At 40.0% G+C, this 21,524-nt stretch overlaps 1 protein-coding gene across 1 annotated transcript; it reads right to left on the bottom strand.

Annotated features, from left to right (window-relative positions):
* Positions 1-721: 721 nt before the first annotated feature.
* Positions 722-21,394, bottom strand: taf2 (TAF2 RNA polymerase II, TATA box binding protein (TBP)-associated factor). Its single transcript, XM_020091350.2, has 27 exons — positions 20,986-21,394; positions 20,726-20,780; positions 19,814-19,974; positions 19,485-19,603; positions 19,175-19,316; positions 18,651-18,882; positions 17,365-17,549; positions 17,028-17,141; positions 14,033-14,132; positions 12,869-12,954; positions 12,648-12,783; positions 12,373-12,527; positions 12,024-12,138; positions 11,794-11,903; positions 11,378-11,443; positions 11,072-11,198; positions 10,689-10,814; positions 7,775-7,915; positions 7,404-7,514; positions 7,034-7,227; positions 6,655-6,794; positions 6,196-6,265; positions 5,699-5,808; positions 3,625-3,854; positions 2,365-2,529; positions 2,126-2,228; positions 722-1,974 (listed from the first exon to the last, which is right to left on the bottom strand). Exons 1-27 carry the CDS (start codon positions 21,033-21,035, stop codon positions 1,682-1,684), a joined length of 3,636 nt encoding a protein of 1,211 aa, XP_019946909.1. The 5' UTR covers positions 21,036-21,394; the 3' UTR covers positions 722-1,681.
* Positions 21,395-21,524: the final 130 nt, after the last annotated feature.

The following is a 21,524-nucleotide window of genomic DNA, read 5'->3' as shown; positions in this document are numbered from 1 at the left end:
GCCTGAGAGATCCCATCAGTGGTCACCAGTAAGTACAGGTCTGAATGGAAACAAATTTGTCCTAAATGCGGCTTGAGATCCGATCACTCAGAACGCTGCCCAGGTTTTAATATGTAGCTTCACAAAAGGACACACCAACAGACGGATGATAAACTGAAGGACAAACCATTGAAACGAGTGGAGAAACAGGGGTTTGGGTAGATGTGTTTTCTCCTATAGACTCAAGACACATCTTTATCTCTGCAGGCGATGTTGAGATACATCAGGCCACTGTGTATGGCAGCTGCTGCTGCTGCTGTGGCTTTTCATTGCGACACACTGTAGCAGTAGTGTGGTATTTCTAAAGCTGAGACACCGACTGTGATCTTTCTAATCCAACAAAACACAAAATGAGAATTAGAACAGATGTAAAAACTGATGACTCCATCCAATTTATTTAAAGGCAAATGAACAAATGAACAGATAATGTAAAAGATATGAGGTCGACGTTTCAATCCTTCATTTCCCGTGGATCCTTTGATTCTCTTCCCTTCATGTTTCTGTCATTTGCACTTTTTGATCTACAGCGGAGATCCATCTAAAAGATCGTCTCAGGACTTTCTAGAAGTTATTAAGAACAAACTGAATCGAACTCATATCTACTTATACAAGTACTAACTGGGAAGTTCACATTACAATAAAGGAATAAACGCTGACAGGACTAATTAACCAGAGTCAAGAATGTTTATATAATTGCTAAGATTTTATTTTTCTTATTTAGAAAAAACAAGATGACTGATTTAATAAAAAAACATTTGTTGGAACATATGAGTTACACGAACAACACCAGTCTGGTTATCACAATGATGAATTTTGCATGTTCTTTAAAACCACATCATCAACCTCAGGAAACAGTGCCAGATTAAACCCAGAGTAAATGCTTTCGTGGAGCTGGATTCAATCTAGTCAAAACTTTCAGTTGTATAAAAACACCTTTAACAATGACGGCAGTTGGGAAACAAAAAGTATTAAAAAACACTAGTATAACTTGAGTTTTAATTGTACAGTACAGTAAAATTTGTTGTTTTTGTTGAATTTTCATCTGTGAACAGGCGATGAAATGTCCTTTGCAGGATGTTGAGACAATCGAGGCTCAGACGAGGCAGGATGGTAAAATCTTCACCGCCAACAACCTGGTTTCCCCTCAGAAGCCACGCACTGAATGCTGGGATTCAGCTGTGGGGATGAGGCAGACCAGAGTGGTGTCCATGCAGCAGGGACGGCTGTATGAGGTGGGATAAGTCTGTATTTGACTGCTGGTGGAAAAAGGTGAATGTGGTTGCATGCCCCAGCCAGACGGCTGTGTCCAGCAGAGTAAAGTCCACCCACTCCAGCAGGCAGTGTGTGTGTGTCTGTGTGTGTCTGTGTGTTTGTGAGGAAACAAGGTTCACCTTGATGACACTGCACTAACCTTTCCTCTTTGGAGTCAACATGCACAACTGCTGCTTCTTTCCATTTATAACTACACTTGAACCTCATTTTTTTCTTCAACATTTTGTCAGAATGATTCTTCCTGATTCATGTTATACTGAGTAATGAATATTTAGTTCAACTGAACTTCCTTTGTCTCCATTTTGTGTCACTGTTCTCATGACGCAAGCAGGCGATGGGTGTACCCTGAACATCGTTTCTCTACAGATGTTTAGTCGGACAGAGATGGTGAGCGCAGGGATCTGCCGCTGGCTGGGCTGTTGCTGTAGGCGTGAGAGTTGTCCCTCTCTCGTTCCTTGTCCTTGCTTTCGTGCTTATGCTTGTGTTTGTGCTTGTGCTTGTGCTTTTTCTTCTTCTTCTTGTGCTCGTGGTGGTGGTGGTGATGGTGGTGGCTGTGCTCGCTGACGTGTTTAGACGAAGAGGAGGTGGTGTCTTTGGTGAAGGAGGGCACTGGCGTGGCGGGCATGGAGAGCATGGACTGTTCGACTGAGAGCGGCTCTTTACCTGAAAAGAGAAAGAGCACGGGAAGGTCTAAGTCGTGTTGTGTTTACTTGGTCTTTATTTTAAACATTATGTGTGTGTGTGTGTGTGTGTGTGTGTGTGTGTGTGTGTGTGTGTGTGTGTGTGTGTGTGTGTGTGTGTGTGTGTGTGTTACCTGGTGTAGAGGGTCTTTCCATCAGATTAAGATGTTGGTGGATGAAGGCCTGACTATCATGAACAGTCTCCATATCGATATCTTCATCTTCCATGGTGTTAAACTACAGCAGAGCAGAACTACGTATTAATACCGTACGAGAACCACTTGTATATTATAGTATAATAAAGGCATACATGACAAAACGGGATCATTTCTTTGTGGATAACAAACACAAAGAGAAGTGAAAGATGCTTTACCCTGATCTTGTAGCGCCCCCCTCTGCCTTCGTCCTCCGGCTGCTGCAGTATCTGTCCTGGCTCTGGAGGGGAGCCCAGCGGGGTCTCAGCCTTCCTCTTCAGGCCTAAAGGTGGCTGACCCACGCCACACACCCCCAGTGAAATAGGATCTGGCTCATCGTCAACCTGCCGATCACAAATGTGAAAACATAAACGTGTGGTAATATGGCTTTATTCTTTTTCTTTACAATAGTGGTATATAAATAATGTGAGTCTGCAACACATTGGAAATAGTTCATATGAAATCCATCATCTATAAATGGAATTCTATATATATACTATATACTCCATGTAAGAATTGAATCAGGTGTCACAGGCAAAACAACCTGTGTGTCAATCACAGTGATTCTTGATGAGAGCTCAACACACTGCAACACATGCACATAGACAAAACACAAGCAAGTTATGAAAATATGTGTATTTGCAACACACTGGTCTATTTGGTTGTGTTGTGTGTATTTGCAATGTGTTGTAAGTTTTTGCAGTATTTCTACATGTGTTTTTCTAGTTCTCAGGGCCACCAAAGATTGTGTGTATCTAATCAGTGCTGGCTACACTATACTGTGGTGGCCGTAATTACAGAGATCCTACCAAAGACAACAGCTTTTATGAAGTAGCTGCCATCTTGAAATTACAACGTGGCATTACTTATAGAGACCACCAAGTAGCTCACTGATTACATCAGCACTGGCAGAGGAACCAGTCAAACTCCATGTTGTGTGACGTTGTGAGTCTCTAACAAATGTGTAGCTTTGCTGAAACCACACAATTTACAGTCAAAAATGAACATTCTATTAACACTGAGATAACTGTCTCGACAATTTCTGCAATGTCCACACTAACTTTTAAAACAAAGATCTCAGTTCAGACCTGTCTTTTAGCTCCAGATCAGAAATCATCAAATGCACATCATATGACCATTGGACACAAGACGCAAACTTATGTATATAGCAAAGTTTATGCATTTCAATAGCCTGAATGATCCTACACAACTACACCATCTTCTCTCCCCTCTTTTCCAGCCACCCTCCTCCATTTTTCTGCAATCACCCCAACTGGTTGAGTTAGAGAGTTTTTTTCTTGTTGCTACTTCTTGTAGAAACTATTGGGTTTCTCTATAATATTTTACGGTCTTAACCTAAGTGTGGAAAGTTCCTTGAGAAAATGTATGTTGTGCTTAGTTGCTGTACAAATAAAAAGGAAAAGAATTGAACCACTTACAGCTGTGTAACTCATGCCGACTCCATGGATACCTATACTGGCAGGTGTGTCCATACCACCACTGACCGCCAGCTCAGGCTTGATGGTTGGGTTGAGCACAGCTTTCTTCTCCTTCAGGTTGAGCACGAGGCCCAATTCTGGCAGCGGCAGACACGAAGGACGGGTAAGACCGAACAATGAGTAGTAGAGGTTCACTGCGTCGCAGCGTAGCCGCCAGTCATGTGAGGTACCTGAGAAAAAGAAAGAAATGACTGATGAGAAAGTCCTGTAGAACTAAGATAGTGGCCATGTCACTGCAACTGGTTCAGTTAAAGCCAACGATCGGTGATGCATCTCTCCTGTCAAATGACAGGAGAGAGGAGTAGAAAGGAAAGCAGGAAACTTGAAGGAAGCTACATAGAGAGATGGAGGGAACAGATTTTCAGAATTCACATTAATCCGGAGCTGAAATAAGCTCTGCCTTTTTATTCAACATCTCCACAGAGACAATATGAGCAAAACTAAACACCAGATAATTAGCTCTCGGTGGCATGAGCGCTACAAAACGCTTCATTATATGGATCATTTGAGCAGCAGTGTGTTGAGAGTTTGACTGAATTAAACATCAAATATGGCTGAAGCTAATGATCCAAAGGCCCGGCGCCGAACATGGGGGGTGGACTGTGGCTTTGGAAGAGGACTGATATAATTTACTCTAACGGCAGCAGAAAGCACTCAGTTTGTGTTCTTATAGAACTGACCTTCAGCCAGTGAAACATCATCCTGCGTGAGTGTGGGGTTTGACACATGGGAGGCCTGTGGGCTTTTGGGGGGGGGGTGAAGAATAAAACAACCGACATAGTATTCAAGGTCCCTGCATTCTGGTCACTGTGTATTTGAACTGGCAGCAGAGTCGGGTTGGACCACAGCACCCCACACTGTCTGACCGACAAACAAAGGTTCACTGGAAATAATTATCATCCATGTTTATGATCATTCTTCAATATTTAAGTCAATAAATTAAATAACATGTTGCAGAAAGAGTCAAATGATCTTAAGGAATATGGAATTGTGGACATACACTGTACTTGTATTTGGGTTGTGAGGTTGTGTGTATTTAGATTGGCAGATTGAACCGCTATGGCCTGGCTAGCTAGCCGAAAGACACGTAGGACCCCCTGGAAGAGAATAATGAAATGAAACCTGAATACACAATAGAGGGCAGAACCATGTGCGTATATGGTACTGATCCAAAAACTAGACCTTCACCTTTTACATTCAGGACTGGAAGAAATAAAAGTCAGGGGGGAAAATATTTCATCTGAACCATGCCCTCAGCTAATGAAGAACTAAATGTTCAATGAAGATATTGATAAGCCATAATCAAAAGGATTGTTAGGTGCAGTTGTTCTGATTACAGAGAACGTGTCAGCGAGTGCGGCAACAGTAGAAGGTTTAAATGTCTGATAGAAATCTGTCCATTCAAACGTGTAAAGAGAAACTCAATTAATGTATTTCAAAGAAAGATAATATGATCTCTCTCCATAGTGTGTTATGACGGCAGCTTTTCCCTTTCATGCAGTGGCCTGCCTCGGTTTCATAATGAACCAGAACTGGATTCACTGCCTCTGCTAACAAGACAAGCTACAGTTTACATTCATGTTGGTCCTAATAGATGTAGTGAAGACTTTAATAAGAGCAAATACCTGTATTTTTCATAGTAAGCATATTAATTCTTATTTATGGCCATAAATGTAAATGTACAGTGACCTACATGATCAAATTCTAATCTGAATATTATTACCAAGTCCTGCATTTGTTTTTGATACCACACGTTCACCACATCTAGCTGTGTCATTCATTTTATTCATTCATAATCCACAATGACAAAATATTTTCAAATGTTTGGGTCACATTTAGTCAAAAGCTCCTCATAACAGACTGATACTAACCCTAATCCCAGAATGATAGAAGTTTATTAATTAATTTCTGTTCAGGCCTGTGTGTTATCAATTTAAATCTGGAATTTTATAAAGGGGGCAGTTCTCTCTGTGTGTGTGTGTGCGTGTGTGTGTGTGTGTGTGTGTGTGTTCACCTGAGTTCATGAGCTTCCACAGTTGGTCAACCAGTGCTTCATTGCACAGAGTGGATTCTGATGTCTTTGTGAAAGGTGGATTCTTACTGAGCATGCCCAGGATCTTATGTCTGATTGGACAACAAACAACAAATACAGACAAGCAAGGAAATGAAAATCCACACACTGGCTCTTTTCGTTACAACAATACATCGAATTTAACATGACCCACAGGCGTAGTTTAACAGCACCCATTCAGTTAGACTGCTAAATTTATTTAGGAGCATGTGTGCGAGTTATATTTATCATAAATTTCAACCCATAAGTGTAACTTTTTCCCTCAAGCAATCAGATTAACAACACAAAATAGATAATGGTTTAAAGTCAGTATGGACAAGATGAGATACAATAATGTACAAGACAAGAAATAAAACTTGAGGCTAATGTAAAGTACTGCACCGTGCATGTAATGTACAGCATGACTGTGTTCAAAGTGTGCAGGTGTGCTCAGTGCTGACCTGACATAATGAGTTGGGTCGTTCTGGACCATGGTGAGCAGCCACTGCAGGTCTGCTGCACTTCTTTCCACTGTTAATAAATAAAAAAGAATACATATCATGTGCACAAGTGAGAACAAGATGTCACTATGTAAAACATCTGAAAAGCACAACAGAAAATAAAACCACATATCCGTCGTGTATATAGCTAAAAAAGGTATTTGGCTTGTTTTGACAACCAATGAGTAAAGTAACACATGGTTTAGCAGTAATGTATTACTCATTCAGTCAGCACCAACTTGCTGTTGCAGCCACACATACATCTATTTTACAAAAAAAACAGAGCAGGAAGTGTATCTTATCATACTGTACATGCACAACAACCAATCCAGCTTAACTAGCCTGCACAAACTTATCATGTTTAATACTACTTTATTTATACCACTAGTAAGAGCATCACGCACACTTTAAATGTCGTACCTCTTGTATAGTCCACCAGAGCCTCCAAGGCAGCGATGCGTACATCTACAAAATGTCCATACTCAGCGTAGGACTTGAACAGTGATGGGTCGCTGGGAATATGACCGTTCTTCTGAAGCTCACGAATTGCTTTCAGACAACTGGAGAGACAAGGATGTTGGTTAAAATGAAGCATATTCTCCATGTAGCAGTAGTTTTGTGTTAGAGTTTGGATTATTCTGAATTTTGACATCAAGATTTTAATTTTTTTTAACAGCAAGTACAGAAATGTGGTTCTACATACTGGTTATCAGCCGCTTTGAATACTAATATTCGGTACAAACACTGAAAAAGAATCTATTGGTTGAGCCCTACAGTATCCAGGAGTACATCTTTGTACCTGACAGTGATGGTGTTCCTGAAGCTGGGAAGCAGCTTTTCCATATTAAGGAATCGGGTGATCTCCTCCAAGATGAGACGGACGTCAGCATTTAAATTGTCCACTGTCCGCACCTCATTGTTGATGCTGATGGCTGGGGTCAGAGAGTTGGTCAGTGCTTCAATCAACTCTGCGCGATAGTAGTTATCTGAAAACTATAGATGGGTAAGACAGGAAGGAGGAAAGAGAAAAAGTAGAAATTAAAATTAAAATCCCTCTTTGTGTGTAAAATAACATCTTGTAATTAAATCCTTAAAAATACAGCATTTATTTGTCTGATGTTAGGTCTTTAAGAGTTACTCTTAAAGAAAGTGAGTACGTGTGTATTTACTTTGTTTTTTCTGTTGTCATTATACTTGATGAGGTCAAGTATAAAGTTGAGGACATCTTTGGGACAGAGGTTCTGAACATCTCTGAGTAGCGCCATGGCAACAGGCATCGTCTGACATGGAAAACAAAGATGGAACAGCAATCATGAGATGACATTGCATTCGAAAAGCCGCCTGGACAATCATTTGCATTGTTAAAATGAATTCAAATTCCATTTCCTGGTGTTCTGGTTTCTTATCAGTCAACATTATCAGCAGTTCTAGTAGTGATACATTCATCTGTGATAAGTTCAATCAGACAACGGTACAAGTTTGGTTCTACAGTAAGAGTAAGTTTTGTTGTGTGTGCCATTGAGCGCATTGTTTGATGAACCTTTTGGAGGAAGTAGCTCTGGAAGTTGATGAAGTTGTTGGTCTTGACAATGTTGGGGCAACTCTTACAGCAGAACATTCTGGTGAACAGGGACTTCATAGCTGGTGGGCCCTGCCATGTGCTCACCATAGAATTGGCTATCTGCAAAGATCACATGCACAAATGAAAATGGATTAACACAATTTTACAGTCAATTACTTTGTTTAGTTATATTTACTACATTTAGTCATTTGGCAGATGCCAAAGTAATACTGGAGACCAACACTAAAGCACCAGAACAGAAGAAGAGCTTGAATTCAGTAACAAAACACGAACACTAAATCTGTTAAACAAGATTAACTTCAGGAGATCAGATAAAGAAGTGCACCACAAAGTTCTCGTTGGGGTGAAGTGTTGGGAGAGAAGGTGCTCTTGAAAGATATTACTATCTATATAAAATAGATAGGGACGTTGATGCGCAGCAGAGTGACCTGTGACCAGAGGTGCCACCATATTCTGGACCATCTGTAAGGGTTTCACTGCAAATGAATGGAGGCTCACCAAAAGGGCATTGCCACAGTGAAGGCGAGAGAAACCCATGGCCTTTACATTGCAAATTGTTTGTATTGGGGGAACCCTGTGGGGATTTGATGGGATAAGAACTTCGGTCCACACCAGGAGACGTTGAAGGAACGTCCAGTTAGATAGGATCCTAACCAAGAAAGTCCTTTAATAGCAGGATGGGCTGGTAACTGTGTCAAAGGCTGCTGATCAGCAGCAACAGGTCGAGATATGTTCAAGGACCTCATCATCTGTTAACTGTACTTAGTCGCAGTAATTACAGTAAAATATGAAGACTGGTTTCAAGATTTCTCCAACACACAAGTACAAAATTGATATATACACTGAAAATTTTGAAAATTATGTGGCAAACAAATGTAGAATAAACAATTGCTGGGATTAGAATTAGAATAGTTGGAATTGTTATAACAATGTCCTTTCTGTCTGTTAATTTTGTGGTAAGAACGGAACTACAACGTAAACATGAGTAGATCATGAGATTTCCACAGGTATGAAGACCAGCGGCTCCAGTGGTCTTTGAGTTCCAACAGGATATTAGGGAATTTATGTTAATGTGGTAATAAAGGGCTAGGGGTCACTGACACAGGATGTTGTCATTTGGTTGGATAAATAAAGGGAGGAATGAACACCAGAATGTTCCTGTATGTGTGGATGCAAGAATGTTCCTGTAAATGTGCATGCGGACATTCAAAACAGGTCTGTATTTTTTGTGTCATGTGCATGCATTTGTCAGTTTTTATGTGTTTTCCCCCCTGATTTTCAGCCCCAGGCTGTTCCTTATTACTTCCCACATTTTCTACCAAAAACAAGCAAGTAAATGCCATCCCAACCGATCATAATGCAGCCAAATCCATCCGAGAGTTAACGTCAGTCACACCGCACTTTGTGGTCAGTGTGGGTATGCAAGTCTGCGAGTGCATGTGTTTATGTGCACGTTAAGAGTGTGTGAGTGAATGTGTGTGTGTGTAGTAGTAGAGTATATACCAAAGGCCAACATGGCAACATAATGAAAGAAGTGAAGTGCTGCCATTTCAGCCTCCACTCAGTTTATCATGTTGTGAAAATATTGGTTCAGGTGGAACTCGAATGGCGGAAATCCAGTGGGGTTAAAGTTGGAACAGACCAAATCCAGAGAATGGAGAATTTCCTGTAGCCATAGAATAGGATTATTCAGGCAATGAGCTTAAGTGCAGCGAGGGTTAAACTGGTGGGTGGCCCCGTAAGCTTGGAAGTTATATGTTGTTCTCATACTGTAGCTCTTTTCACAATATTGTTTGCACAAGGGTTTTGTAAAAAAAAATTATTTTTACAAAAGTACAAAAAGAAAATCTAACTGACTTCTATAATTAGGCATGAAAAGAAGTTATGTCTCAAATTTGGACACAAGTTCAAAAGAGAGTTGACACTCTAGTTTTGGTTCCTTGCTACAAACTGAACAACTTTGTGTCTCTCGTTTTCATTACACTCACTATGAGTCATTCATAACGACCTCTTAAACCTTCATTCATCACATAACCCTAAACACTCTCCTTTTATCTCTACTATTCAACTAATCCATGCACATTACTCCACACATCCCTCCACTCTTACTGCCCCTTTGCCAAGCCCACGTCTATACAATATATACTGTTATTAATGATATATTTACGCAGGCGTGTGTGTGGCGCACACTTCCGAATCAGCAAATGCATGAAGGAGCTTGTTGCAAAAAAGAATACAAAATCACCTATTGGGGATAGTTTGGGCTTTTAAATGGGCACAGCTGGCAAGCTGAAGAACCTAGTTAAGTAATTTGCCATCTTTCTGAAATGTGTTGTATGGCAAAAGATTTTTAACTCAGTTTGAGCAGCCCATAGACAATGTATCAAATCACCCAACCCTACTGACACAATTGATGAGACCTATTGATAGGCCATGATGTGACATATATAAACAACACAACAGAAGAGCTATGTGCTATGTTTCTATGTGCACTAATAACCATTGCAACCACAGGTCAAGAGGAGCTGTATGAATTTTACATTACACAAATCAGCAAACAATATTAAAATGAAGCATATTAATTTTTAAGGTCTTAGAGAAAAGTCTTAACAGGCCAAGATGATGTCTGGCCTGTTTTGGACCTCATTTGGACGTTCTGACCTGAGTTCTCCACAAATGTGTGTTGTAAAATGATTGTGGGTCATAGGTGTGCAACCTGTAGTCTCACATATTCATTCAAGAATGTTTAACCTTAGCTATGCCACCAGCTACCCAGAGGCTTTGTTTTGTAACAAAAAAAGAAAAATCAATGCTCCATTGCTTCTAAAATACAAACACAAACAAAACAAATCCCATGTGCATAGACACATACCCTGGCCAAACAGAAGCAGGCCTGCATGCGAACTTTGTAGAAACACTGTTCTTGCTCTAAGATGTCAGTCAACGCCAATCTGGAGGCAGGAGTTGGGAACTTTTCCAGCGCTGAGATAGATTCCTCCTAGCAGAGAGAAAGGACACACAATATTCTAAATGTGAAAAGAATTCCAACTCTAACATGTCTAATCATGGCTGTGATAGCAGACACACTCATACATCTTAAGGTAAAAACATGTAACTGCAACCAGCACATGAAAAGAGCAGGGGAATGCACTGCATGAAATGTTAATAGAATTGGCTTGACCTGTGTCAGTGAAAGTTGGATACAAATGAGAAACTGCTACATCGTCAAACAAAACTGCCCTACCAATAGCCCACCTGTGCAACTACATCCCTCTCATAGCGCAGCTGATACTGCCACATGAAGTCAGCCTGCTCAAACTCCACCTTCCGCAGAATGGACATGTCTGGGTCAATCCGGATCCAGAGGAGAGGAGAGTCGGCGCTGCAGAGAAACAAAGAGACAGGGACACATTAGGAGAAATGTCAGGTACTTCAATTCAACTGACCCATGGACACTGGTTCCCAGAAATACAGGTGTATGATATTGATCGAGTGAATGTAGTCAAGTGGAATTTAGAACTGTATTACAGGAAGCAAACAGTGACAGCAGCAATGTCTTACTCCATAGCTGACAAATCCATGTCAACCTCCTCTCCATTCATCAGAGGGATCTTCTTTTTCTTGTTTCTGGGAAGAGATGCACACAAAACTATCAATCAAAAACTTAACACTAATATGGGACAACTACAAATACAAAAAAACATGTTGACATTCATTTTAATAATAGACACAAGAAGAAGACAATGACTGACAGCCTTATATTGGACAGAATGGATGAAAAATGACCCCCCTGAAAATCCTCTAACAGATAAAAGAAACAAAGAGACCTTAGAGAGTCTCGTGTGAGGGATCACTCTCCCAGGACGGATAGATTTTACATTCAGATCAGATTATATAATACATAATATCAAATAATGAAGTAATAGAATTCACTAATCATGATTAAATGAAGAATTGTGTCTTGCTGTGTTACGTACCGTCTGCTCTTGGAGTGGCAGGGGATGTCATGTTTGAGGCTGTTTTCCTCTATCTGCAGTGTGTGTTTGAAGGACCCATCCAGCTCCTGCACTGTCACCTTGATAGGACCCTGCAATGACATTTATATACTTCTACAGACTGCAGTTGCTTTTCTTGTACATTTAAGAAATGGAGTCCACCACATTGCTGACTTCTTTATTCGTACTCGGAAGGTAAACAACAGACTCACCACATATTTCTGAGTTCCAGATGATGTATAGTCCTGACGGATCTCCAGCTCTAACACGTTCCTCTTCCTGTTAAAGGCAAAACTTCCAAAGAATTTCACCACAGCACTCTGGTCACTGGACAGTTGAGTTAAGATGCATACAGACGACCAAGAACAGTTGGGACAATCACAACCACTGGAGTGAACGAGGGTTACAGCTAAAGATGGTGCACAGATACTAGGAAGTTACATCTACTAATAATACAGCAAATTATGAAATCTCTATGAAAAAATGAAATGGTGAAAACTTGCATTCTGATTTTCTACTTGGTTAAAATTATTTAAAAACTGTATTAAAAAAAAAGGATACACCCATTGTTTGATCAGGGGGCCTATGTCCTTGCCAGAGACGTTGGAGATGGATTTGAGGAAAGCGTGAGTAGACAGAAGCATCTGGCTCCACATGTGACTCTGATACTTCTGGGATGAGGCCGTACTGGCCAAACTCAGGAGCTTGTTGAAAACCTAAAGGAGGGCAGGACAGAGGAAGAATAAATAAAAGACTAAAGCAGCATTTCTTATAATGTAAACTTAAACTGGTTTTGACATTTTCAATTACAGAGACAGAAAATAGTTGTGCCTGACCTGCAACATGAACTCCATGCTGATCCTGTTCTCTATCAACCTCATCACCAGGTGGGCCTTACACTGGAACATCTTGTAGTATTCCCAGGACAATGTGTGGGGGTGCTTGATGGAGAAGTGAAGGTGTGGAGTTGGACTAAAGAGAGAAACAAGAAAATTACTTATTTCCTAACTTCAAACATCAAATCAATGTGTAGGGATTTAAATTAAAAATGTTTTACTTGTCTTTCTCTTTGCCTCCACTGAAGGTTGGGTGCAACAGGACGCCTCCCATCTTTAGTTCATAGTCCACAATCCTGTCCAGCTCCTGTTTAGTGACAGAATAAGATTTGTAAGAAATAAAACTAATCAAACAGATTTTTTCTTTAGATTTTATCTCATGCAATGATTATTTTATTACCGATTAATCGGACTATTATTTTCTCAAGTACTCATTTAAACTATAAAATGTTTTTCAACAATAAGGATCCAGAATTTGAACTGTGATCTTTCGTCAAAGTTGTAAAATGTACTGTTGAGAACATACAGACTGGAACCAGCCAATGGGTTTACCTGTTTGTACCATTTAAAACATAATATTTCTTTATTTAATTTGACTGGGACAGTGCATATTAACAACATCAAGGACCAAATAGTCTATAAAACTTGGGGTGAACCTTATTTTATACATTAAACAGAGTTGTAATCAGCAGACTTTAAATAACAGACCCACATATATAATAAATTATATCACAGAAATATATGGTTACATTGACCTTTGACCTCCTGGCACCAAATTCTAACCAGTTCGTTTTTGAGTCCAAGTGAATGTTTTTAACAAACATGAAGACATTCATTCAAGCTGATCTTAAGATATCATGTTCAAGAAAAACATCATCCAAGTTCAAGTGAATGTTTTCACAGAATGAGAAAGAATTCCCTCAAGGTGTTTTGGAAATATTGTATTCACAAGGCAAAAAACATGCTTCATGAAGTCACAGTGATCTTAAAGTTTGACCATCGAATTCAATTCATCCTTGAATCTAAGTGAATGTTTGTGCCTCAAGATATATTATGTTCAAAACAACACATAGTCATGTGACCTTCACCTTTTGACCACCAAAATCTAATCAGTTCATCTTTGAATCAAAGTGAATATTTGTATCGAATTCAGAGAAATTCCCTCAAGGCATTTTTGAGATATCGCATTCACGGGAATGAGACGGATGGACAGCGGCAGCACAGAGGCATCAAAACTAAAACTAATTTTGAGACGGTGAGGGAAATACAAAAAAACCCTCACTGCAGCAGTTGAGCAGGTTTCAGGTCTGTTCAGTGTTCTGGGGGCGAGTCAGGGCTACGACAGGATAAACAGTGGATAAACATTTGATAGAGAGAAACGTTACCTCTTTTATCCAGTGTCGATACTCGTTGACTCCAAAGGTTTTCTTCAGGTAGAGGCCGTAGATGTAACCTGAGATTCCCTTCAACACCCACTCATCAGCCCTTCAGAAACAACAACATGCAGTGTCACTCCTCACAAAGTTCACAAAACACTAAATATCACTTAATTCATTACATTTCTTTTCCAGAATGAATTGCGGCAAATGAACTGTAGTAACAGGGTTAGGGTTCAAACTGTTGGTTTGTCCTAATTCTGAACTTTAGACTTGCAGACATTCTTTGTAGAGAGTTTGTTCATCACAAGATTTATAGCAAGCAGAATGTGAAACTAATAACCAATCAGACCAAAATAAATCACACTGAGATTCAAGACTGAATTACATTTTTTTTTTCAACTGTCCAATCCTTTAGCCGACGTTGTCCTGGGCTCTTTCACAATGGAAAACCTCTGTAAAGCTTTTCAGGCCACACTTCAGTTGCTTCATCTCTGTATAATGGTGAATTTTACCCTCAGGGTATGGTTTGGAAGGAGCTTGGCATGGCAATCACAACCTCTCATAAATGTACCAACTAGGCTTTATTAGCTTGTTAAAAAAGAGACAACATGCTGATTCAACCTTGGTGGTTTTACACAGAACTGAATCAGGTCTGGTTAATATAATGATGGTGATTTCATCTATCAGCTATAATCAACATTATGGAGAGATGTATTTTCATTTCATCCAGTGTTTATGGATCATATTATGACGACTATTCAAGAACTGTGAATTCTGCAGCTCCTAATTTCATTTCCCTCTGGACCTTGACCTCAAGACCAACTGAACCTTTCTTGAATAGACGCCTCCATCTTCAGGCTTGAAAAACTGCCAAATGTTTTACAACACATAATAATCGAACACAAAAAATCTTCACATGCAACAGTCAGGTTTATATTCACATCAGCAGACATTCATTGAGAAGAAAACCTGTTTTTCATTGATTAGACAGACACAATCCAGATCTCAAATCCACAATGCCTCAAAACAGTTTCACAGATTTGAAAGTTTCTCTTTTTCTTATGCCTTCTTCTTTATACGTCTGTCAAGCTACTGAGCGCAACCTGTTTTCAATTACAGGCCCCAGTTAACCCCAACTCTGATTAATTGCTAGCAGGCAGCACCCAGCTTGGCTAACATGAAAGAGATCTGTGACTTTCCTGAGGTCTTTTCATACACACCAGCCAGCTCAACAACAAAAGCAAACCAAGGTCCCACATCTGATGCGTGTTTAGAGGTCAGGCAGGATAAAAGAGGAGAGAGGCAGAATGGAGAATGAGCGGAGGGAAAGAAAGGACATGCAAGTTCTTTATTATTTTCATCAGCGATTAATATAATATCGACAGTACCAGAGAAGGTTTGACTGATGTTCTCTTAACATGAGCAAGCCCCTCCGAATTGTTTCCTCAGTAGAAACCACACTGGCCAAGTTGCCAGGTACTAACACAGCGATCCATCATAGTGGTAAATACAGTCATTCAGGCCAGTGCCAGTGCTGGCTCATCTTGTGACTCCTGACAAAACAGCCTAGTGCTGTACTAAATCTCTCATCACCAGCATTATATGAAAAGGTCTGAGGGTAAATGATACCACACGTCTTAAAAAGGCATGAATACAATGAAGAGTAAGGCTGACCGCCTGGACATTATGTGAGAATGCTTCCAAACAATAATGACAGCACTTTTCCATTACTTGAAAACCCGGCCTCTGACGCTTACTGTGGTCCGTCCATGGCTGAACTCATAACACCTCTTCCCATGACAGTCAAAGTCACAGAGTGCTTCAAACGATTCACAGCATACCTGCTCTGAATTACCACATTCAAAGGTGGCCTGCTGTCACAGAGAGGGGGAGAAGTGATGAATCATAATAATGAGGCAAACAGCACTCACTTCCAGAAGGCATTCACGGCGTTGCACCCAGCGGGTCACATGAAGAATGAAATACATACATGTGTAAAGACTAGAGAAAAGGAGTGTCGATAACCCTGGTTAGATGATCCTGGTTTCACAAATGCATGATCCTGATATTAAACAATGAAAATGACTAGAGGCAGATTAAGACGTTAATCTGTAATCCAGACAAAAACAAGTACTTTTCTCTCGGACATTAACTCTTGGGCTTCCCCCCCATCAGACCTCTCAAGTCATCAGACAAGGGCTTCTCAGTTGTACCCAGTATAAGATCAAGGGCTGGTAAATGTGCTTTTAGTTACTGTGAACCTGCCTCGTGGAATTTAAAGCCAAACCATCCTGTTTTCTTAAGCCTATAAACAATGTGAGTGTGTGTGTGTGTGTGTGTGTGTGTGTGTGTGTGTGTGTGTGTGTGTGCACGTGTGTGTGTGTGTGTGCACGCGCGTGTGTGTGTTTGTGGGGGGGAGAGGGGACAATTACATTGTGTGTGATTGTATTATGGGCATGTTTCCATACTGTATGCTGCTTTGTTATTATTGTTATTACATTTCCACTGTGCAGGGACTTGTTCAATGTAAAGCACAATTAAAATCACAATAAATAAAGTTGACTTGCTTTGTTCTTGATTTACTTCAGTTTAGATCCTGGCAGACAAAGAAATACATACTTTTTACTGAAAATGCAATACAGGGTTTTCAGTTTGAGAGCAGGACTAATTACAGTAGCAGCATGAGTTCGAGGAGAAAAGGTGAAGTGGGAGCACAGAAAAACAGGGTATATTTGAGGTTTATTCTCAAACTGAAAGACCAAGCTCTTGAATAAAGTAAATCCTCTATGCACTAATGACCAATGACAATGCAGCCTTCAAACGTTGGAGACTCTTAACACAATTCTGACTTTGAGGACAAGACTCTGGTCTCTGTTTTAGAAATCTGAGTGTAGATGCATTTAGCTTGTCTCCTTAAAATTGGAAAAAAGTCATTCCCTAAGCACAAGCTTAGTTTACTCTCAAGTGTAGCTTTGCTACACAGTAAAAAGTTAAATCTCACCATGACATCCTGGAGATGAAACAACCAAAGAACTGCTGAGCCAAGGCCTGGGCCAGACAGCGACGGGTCTGTGGGGTCTGGTCTATGATCATAGCACTGTGAAGCAGGTTGGTACTGAAAGACGGAGGCAGAGTGAAGTGGAGGTGAATACAATATTACTATAATCTGCATCCAAGACAATCTCCTGAAAATCATTCTTAACAAATAAACTCCAAGTTTCTAAGGGTGTTAATTGATGCACCATAAAATAATGTTTTCAGAAATCTACCAGTTCTATCATAACCTAAATGAACAGAGAAGCGGGTGAACTCTATTTCCGACACTATTTCATAATTACCTAAAGATGCTCATGGATGCATAAGAGGACACTTGCACATAGGATTCATCCACAAACACAGTCTTGAAGCAGGAATAAGGGTAACGGCACGTCAGGATCTCTTCATAGAACTCAAAAATCTCATGCAGGTAAGACATAGAGTGTTTGAGCAGTGGCAACAGCTGCGGCAGACAGAAGTGGGTCACCTGAAACGTAACAGGAGCATCATTGATAACAATGCCATTATGATTATGGGCTTCACGTTAGAACTGTAACATTTTGCTCTTTATCCAGAGTTTGAAAAATACAGAAAATATTAAGTTAAAGGCAATAAAAGAATATTCAATGTTTCCTTGATATTTCATTATGGCTTTTGCTACCATAATAGACTATGTAAGGGGTGCAGTACACTACATTCAATTTAAATAGATTTTTGTATAAATTGAATTTGTATTCTTAGAGATCTAAGGAGCATTATTACAGATCCATCACAACCATGACACAGGAATAATCAACAAGTAACACCTGCTGTGACATATCTACTTTGTTTCTTCAGAGAAATATTACAACCTGCTTCACATCTACACATACTGTAATACTGAAACATCACAATTTCATTCCAGATACATGATCCACACTATTGTTGTCTGGACTAACACATACACACACACACACGATTTGCCTTTATACAATATGTACAATGTTGGATTATTGGTATTGTTTGTCACCAAATGTTAGATTATGTGATTATGCTTTCTTATGCTTTTGAATGGGACATCTTAAAGTCAATACTGCCACCTTGTGTTTAAATGTAGTAAATATTACTATATTATAACTGACCTGCAGTAAGTCAGTGTGTCTCATAATGTTTTACAAATGGCTGTAATTTGAAGTGTTGTTAATCTGTGGTCCCAGTGAATAATGGTTGACACTTTCCTCTTACATGTGTCTCAAACCTTGATTCTGATTTCACAATCATATATAAGGCATTCGAAAGCAACAAAGCCCTTGTTTTTAAAATATGATGAGTGTGTGTGTGTGTATATAGGTGTGTTCTCAGTTCACTAAAAGGAGACTGCATGATATGAGTTAGTGTTAGTGAAATTACTGGCGAAATAAGTTTACGAGACACTGTGTTAACCATTTCATGTCATAAAAAAAATACAAAATCTTCATATTTTTTTTTTTTAATAAATAGTAATACATACTGTATAGATGTCAAAACTGAATAAATGAGTTAATTTTCTATTTCTTAACTACACAGCAACATCATTATTTAAAAGCAGCACTGGTCACTAAAAACCCACCTCGTGCATGTAGGGGTCTACAAGGATTTCAAAGGGCCCCACAGCCAGGGAGATGTTAGGGGAGGCTGTAGGAATGGGGAGGACATAGTGAAATGTCTTCTTCCTCATGTCATGGGTGTAGATGGTCTCCACCAGATCACCACAGGACACTGCCACCATGGAAGCATCAACAGTGAACTCAAGCTTCCACGTACAGAGCTCTGAGTATGAGTCCACGCAGGGGAACCAGAATCTAGGGTACAAGATATTTATATGAGCTTTAGGGACAGGCTGAAAACAGAAATAAATTCAATGATTAATGTGACTGTGAGCTTTAATAGTGTCCCTTTATAGCCAGCTCTAGGCGTGAGTCTAAATAAAACTGGTATTTCAAAATCTTGGACCAATTTTTTCATCTTTTTGGCTCAGGGACAGAATCAGTCCAAAGCTCCAATTTTCCATGTATGAGCAGTTACCAAAAACAAAGTATTTCATTTTAACCCTTGCCTATAAAATAGGGTAATTATAAAAACTTTTTCTGATACCTGGTGGAGTTCTGGTATCCAAACGAAAACACATGAGCTCCTCTCTCTGCCATGCTGCCCTCCACATCAGGAACAACAAAGTGGAGACCTCCTTTTGGCTGGTCCAGTGAGAATTCTATGTACACCTTTAGAACTTTCAAATCTGAACACAGGTGACAAAGGAAAATGTGTGGTTCAGTCATGATCTTATAGTTTCATTTCAGCAATAGAAAACTTGGAAAAGTACATCATGTGGCCACATCAATCCATTCCAAGAAAATTACAAATTGGACTTTTGTAATGATGACGTTTGACTAAATATTTATTTTACCATCTCCTTGTTTCCAGAGTTCAGAGGGCACTTTGATGACCAGCTCCCCGTGTCCTGCATCAGGGTCCACAGCACTCACTGCTGCTGTGTAGGCACTAGAGAAATAGTTGAGGTTCCTCCTACGAAGACACATACAAAGTATTTTCACAAAGTGTGTTTGCCTCTTGAAGTAAACAATAACAGTGATAAAAATACTTTTTCTACTAAAATAGAAAGTGATAACAATGTAAATATACTTGCTCCATATCTTACCATTACAACTACATGATTTTCTGAACATGAACCTGGTTAGCAGAGGACTCATACGTATAAAACAGTGATGTACTCACTGCTTGGACTCATGGTGGCACACCTCCAGTGTGGGGTCATTGTAAATAAACGGGGCTTCAAGTTCATTGACCCGGACTCTGTAAATGCGGCACTGTTTACTGTTAAGCTTGATCCTGTTCAGGTTGACCACAGTGGGGAAGATGGTCAGCTCGACATAGCCCTGAGGGAAGCAAGGGAAAAAAGGCAAAGCAATTGTATTTATAAAGCACAGTTCATAAACAGGTTCTGTAAAGAAACATAAAAAGAACAGAGACAACTTGAACAACTCCTTCCTATTATTATTATTATCATAATTATTATTTATTTCCTTTTTACATGGCACTATATGGTATTTGCTTCCTCTGTGATGAACAAGCGCAGTCATTCTGGCAAAAGACTTTGACTTGGAGATTTTGATATCGGATAATAGGGAAGCTTGGGGAGGTTTGGACTGGGTTGGGATGTTTAGGGTATCTTTATAACTGTAACTACCTGACTGAGGCAGCTGTCTCATGCTTTTGTACATTTGTATTTACTTTCATCTCCATTATATGCTGCAAACACATGTATGATGGGATTGAATAGAAAATCAATAAAAAGTGTGAAAACAACAAAGACAAAATTAAAAGAAATCGATTTAACATCAGAAAGAACAGCTTAAAACTAATTTCAAGTAAAATAAAAGAGAAGAGTAAAAGAAAGAAGTTGTTGAAAATGTGCCCACAACTGTAAAACTGTGTGTGTGTTGGCTTTTTTCCACAGCAGTTAGTTTAATATAGTTCTGTGGAGCTGTAACACGATAACAAGCCTCCTGACATCATATCAGCATCAAATCTAACAAATACAAATGATTAAACTAGCTGTGCGTGTAATACAGTGATCATACAGTAACACAGTGATGCACAGCAGACGTGGTGTCGTGTTGTACTCACGATGACAGACTTCCTCTGGAAGTTGATGTTGTTGATACACACCATCTGATGGGTCGTGAAGCAGAAACAGAAACACCGCGTCGTTACGTGACGTTAACGGAAAACACTGTTTACTACACATTCACTGAGCCGAGACACGATCCCACTGTAACTGTCTGGAAGAGTCGTGGAAGCTACGTTAGCATTAACTTAGCTGCGCTGCTGCTAACTATTCATCACTAAGCTAACAAAGACACGGAGATAAAGAAAAAAGTACTTATAATTTAAAAGGTCGCGGGCTCTCAAACCCTTTATCCTTCTTCCGGTTCATCTTCACTTGTTGTGATGCAGTAGCAACATGCCGCTGCGCCGCTGCTCGGGTAGTGTCTCTGTGATGAGCCTCGGTTTGTTTCACTTGTTTCGCTGCAGCCACAGTGGACGTATCTTCAGTGTAAGTCGGCCATGACTAGCAGTGGGTGTTATACAGGAGAACAGGTCCGCAGAGAGACTGCAGCGGCAGCACCGGTCATATATCCGCTCTGTGTTCGGCTGCTGCAGGACAAGTGAGCGCCGCTCCGCCGCGGTCCGCCATTTTGTTTGTGACCTCTGACCTCCTGCGGAAAACGGACACAAGCGGATAATTTCAATAAAAATGAGACTATCACCAAAATACACAGAAATGTGTAATGTGTGATAATAACTAGTTTTAGAGTAAATATAATGAATCCCTTAATTCATAAAAAAACTGAGGGGACGTCTTCACTGCGTCAGAGGGGGCGGAGACAAAAGCTTGTGTTTGTGATTGCGCGCACTTTTCACT

The sequence above is a fragment of the Paralichthys olivaceus genome, chromosome 13, assembly GCF_024713975.1.
Source record: "Paralichthys olivaceus isolate ysfri-2021 chromosome 13, ASM2471397v2, whole genome shotgun sequence".
Taxonomy (NCBI): domain Eukaryota; kingdom Metazoa; phylum Chordata; class Actinopteri; order Pleuronectiformes; family Paralichthyidae; genus Paralichthys; species Paralichthys olivaceus.
This window is presented reverse-complemented; position numbering and strand designations above follow the sequence as displayed.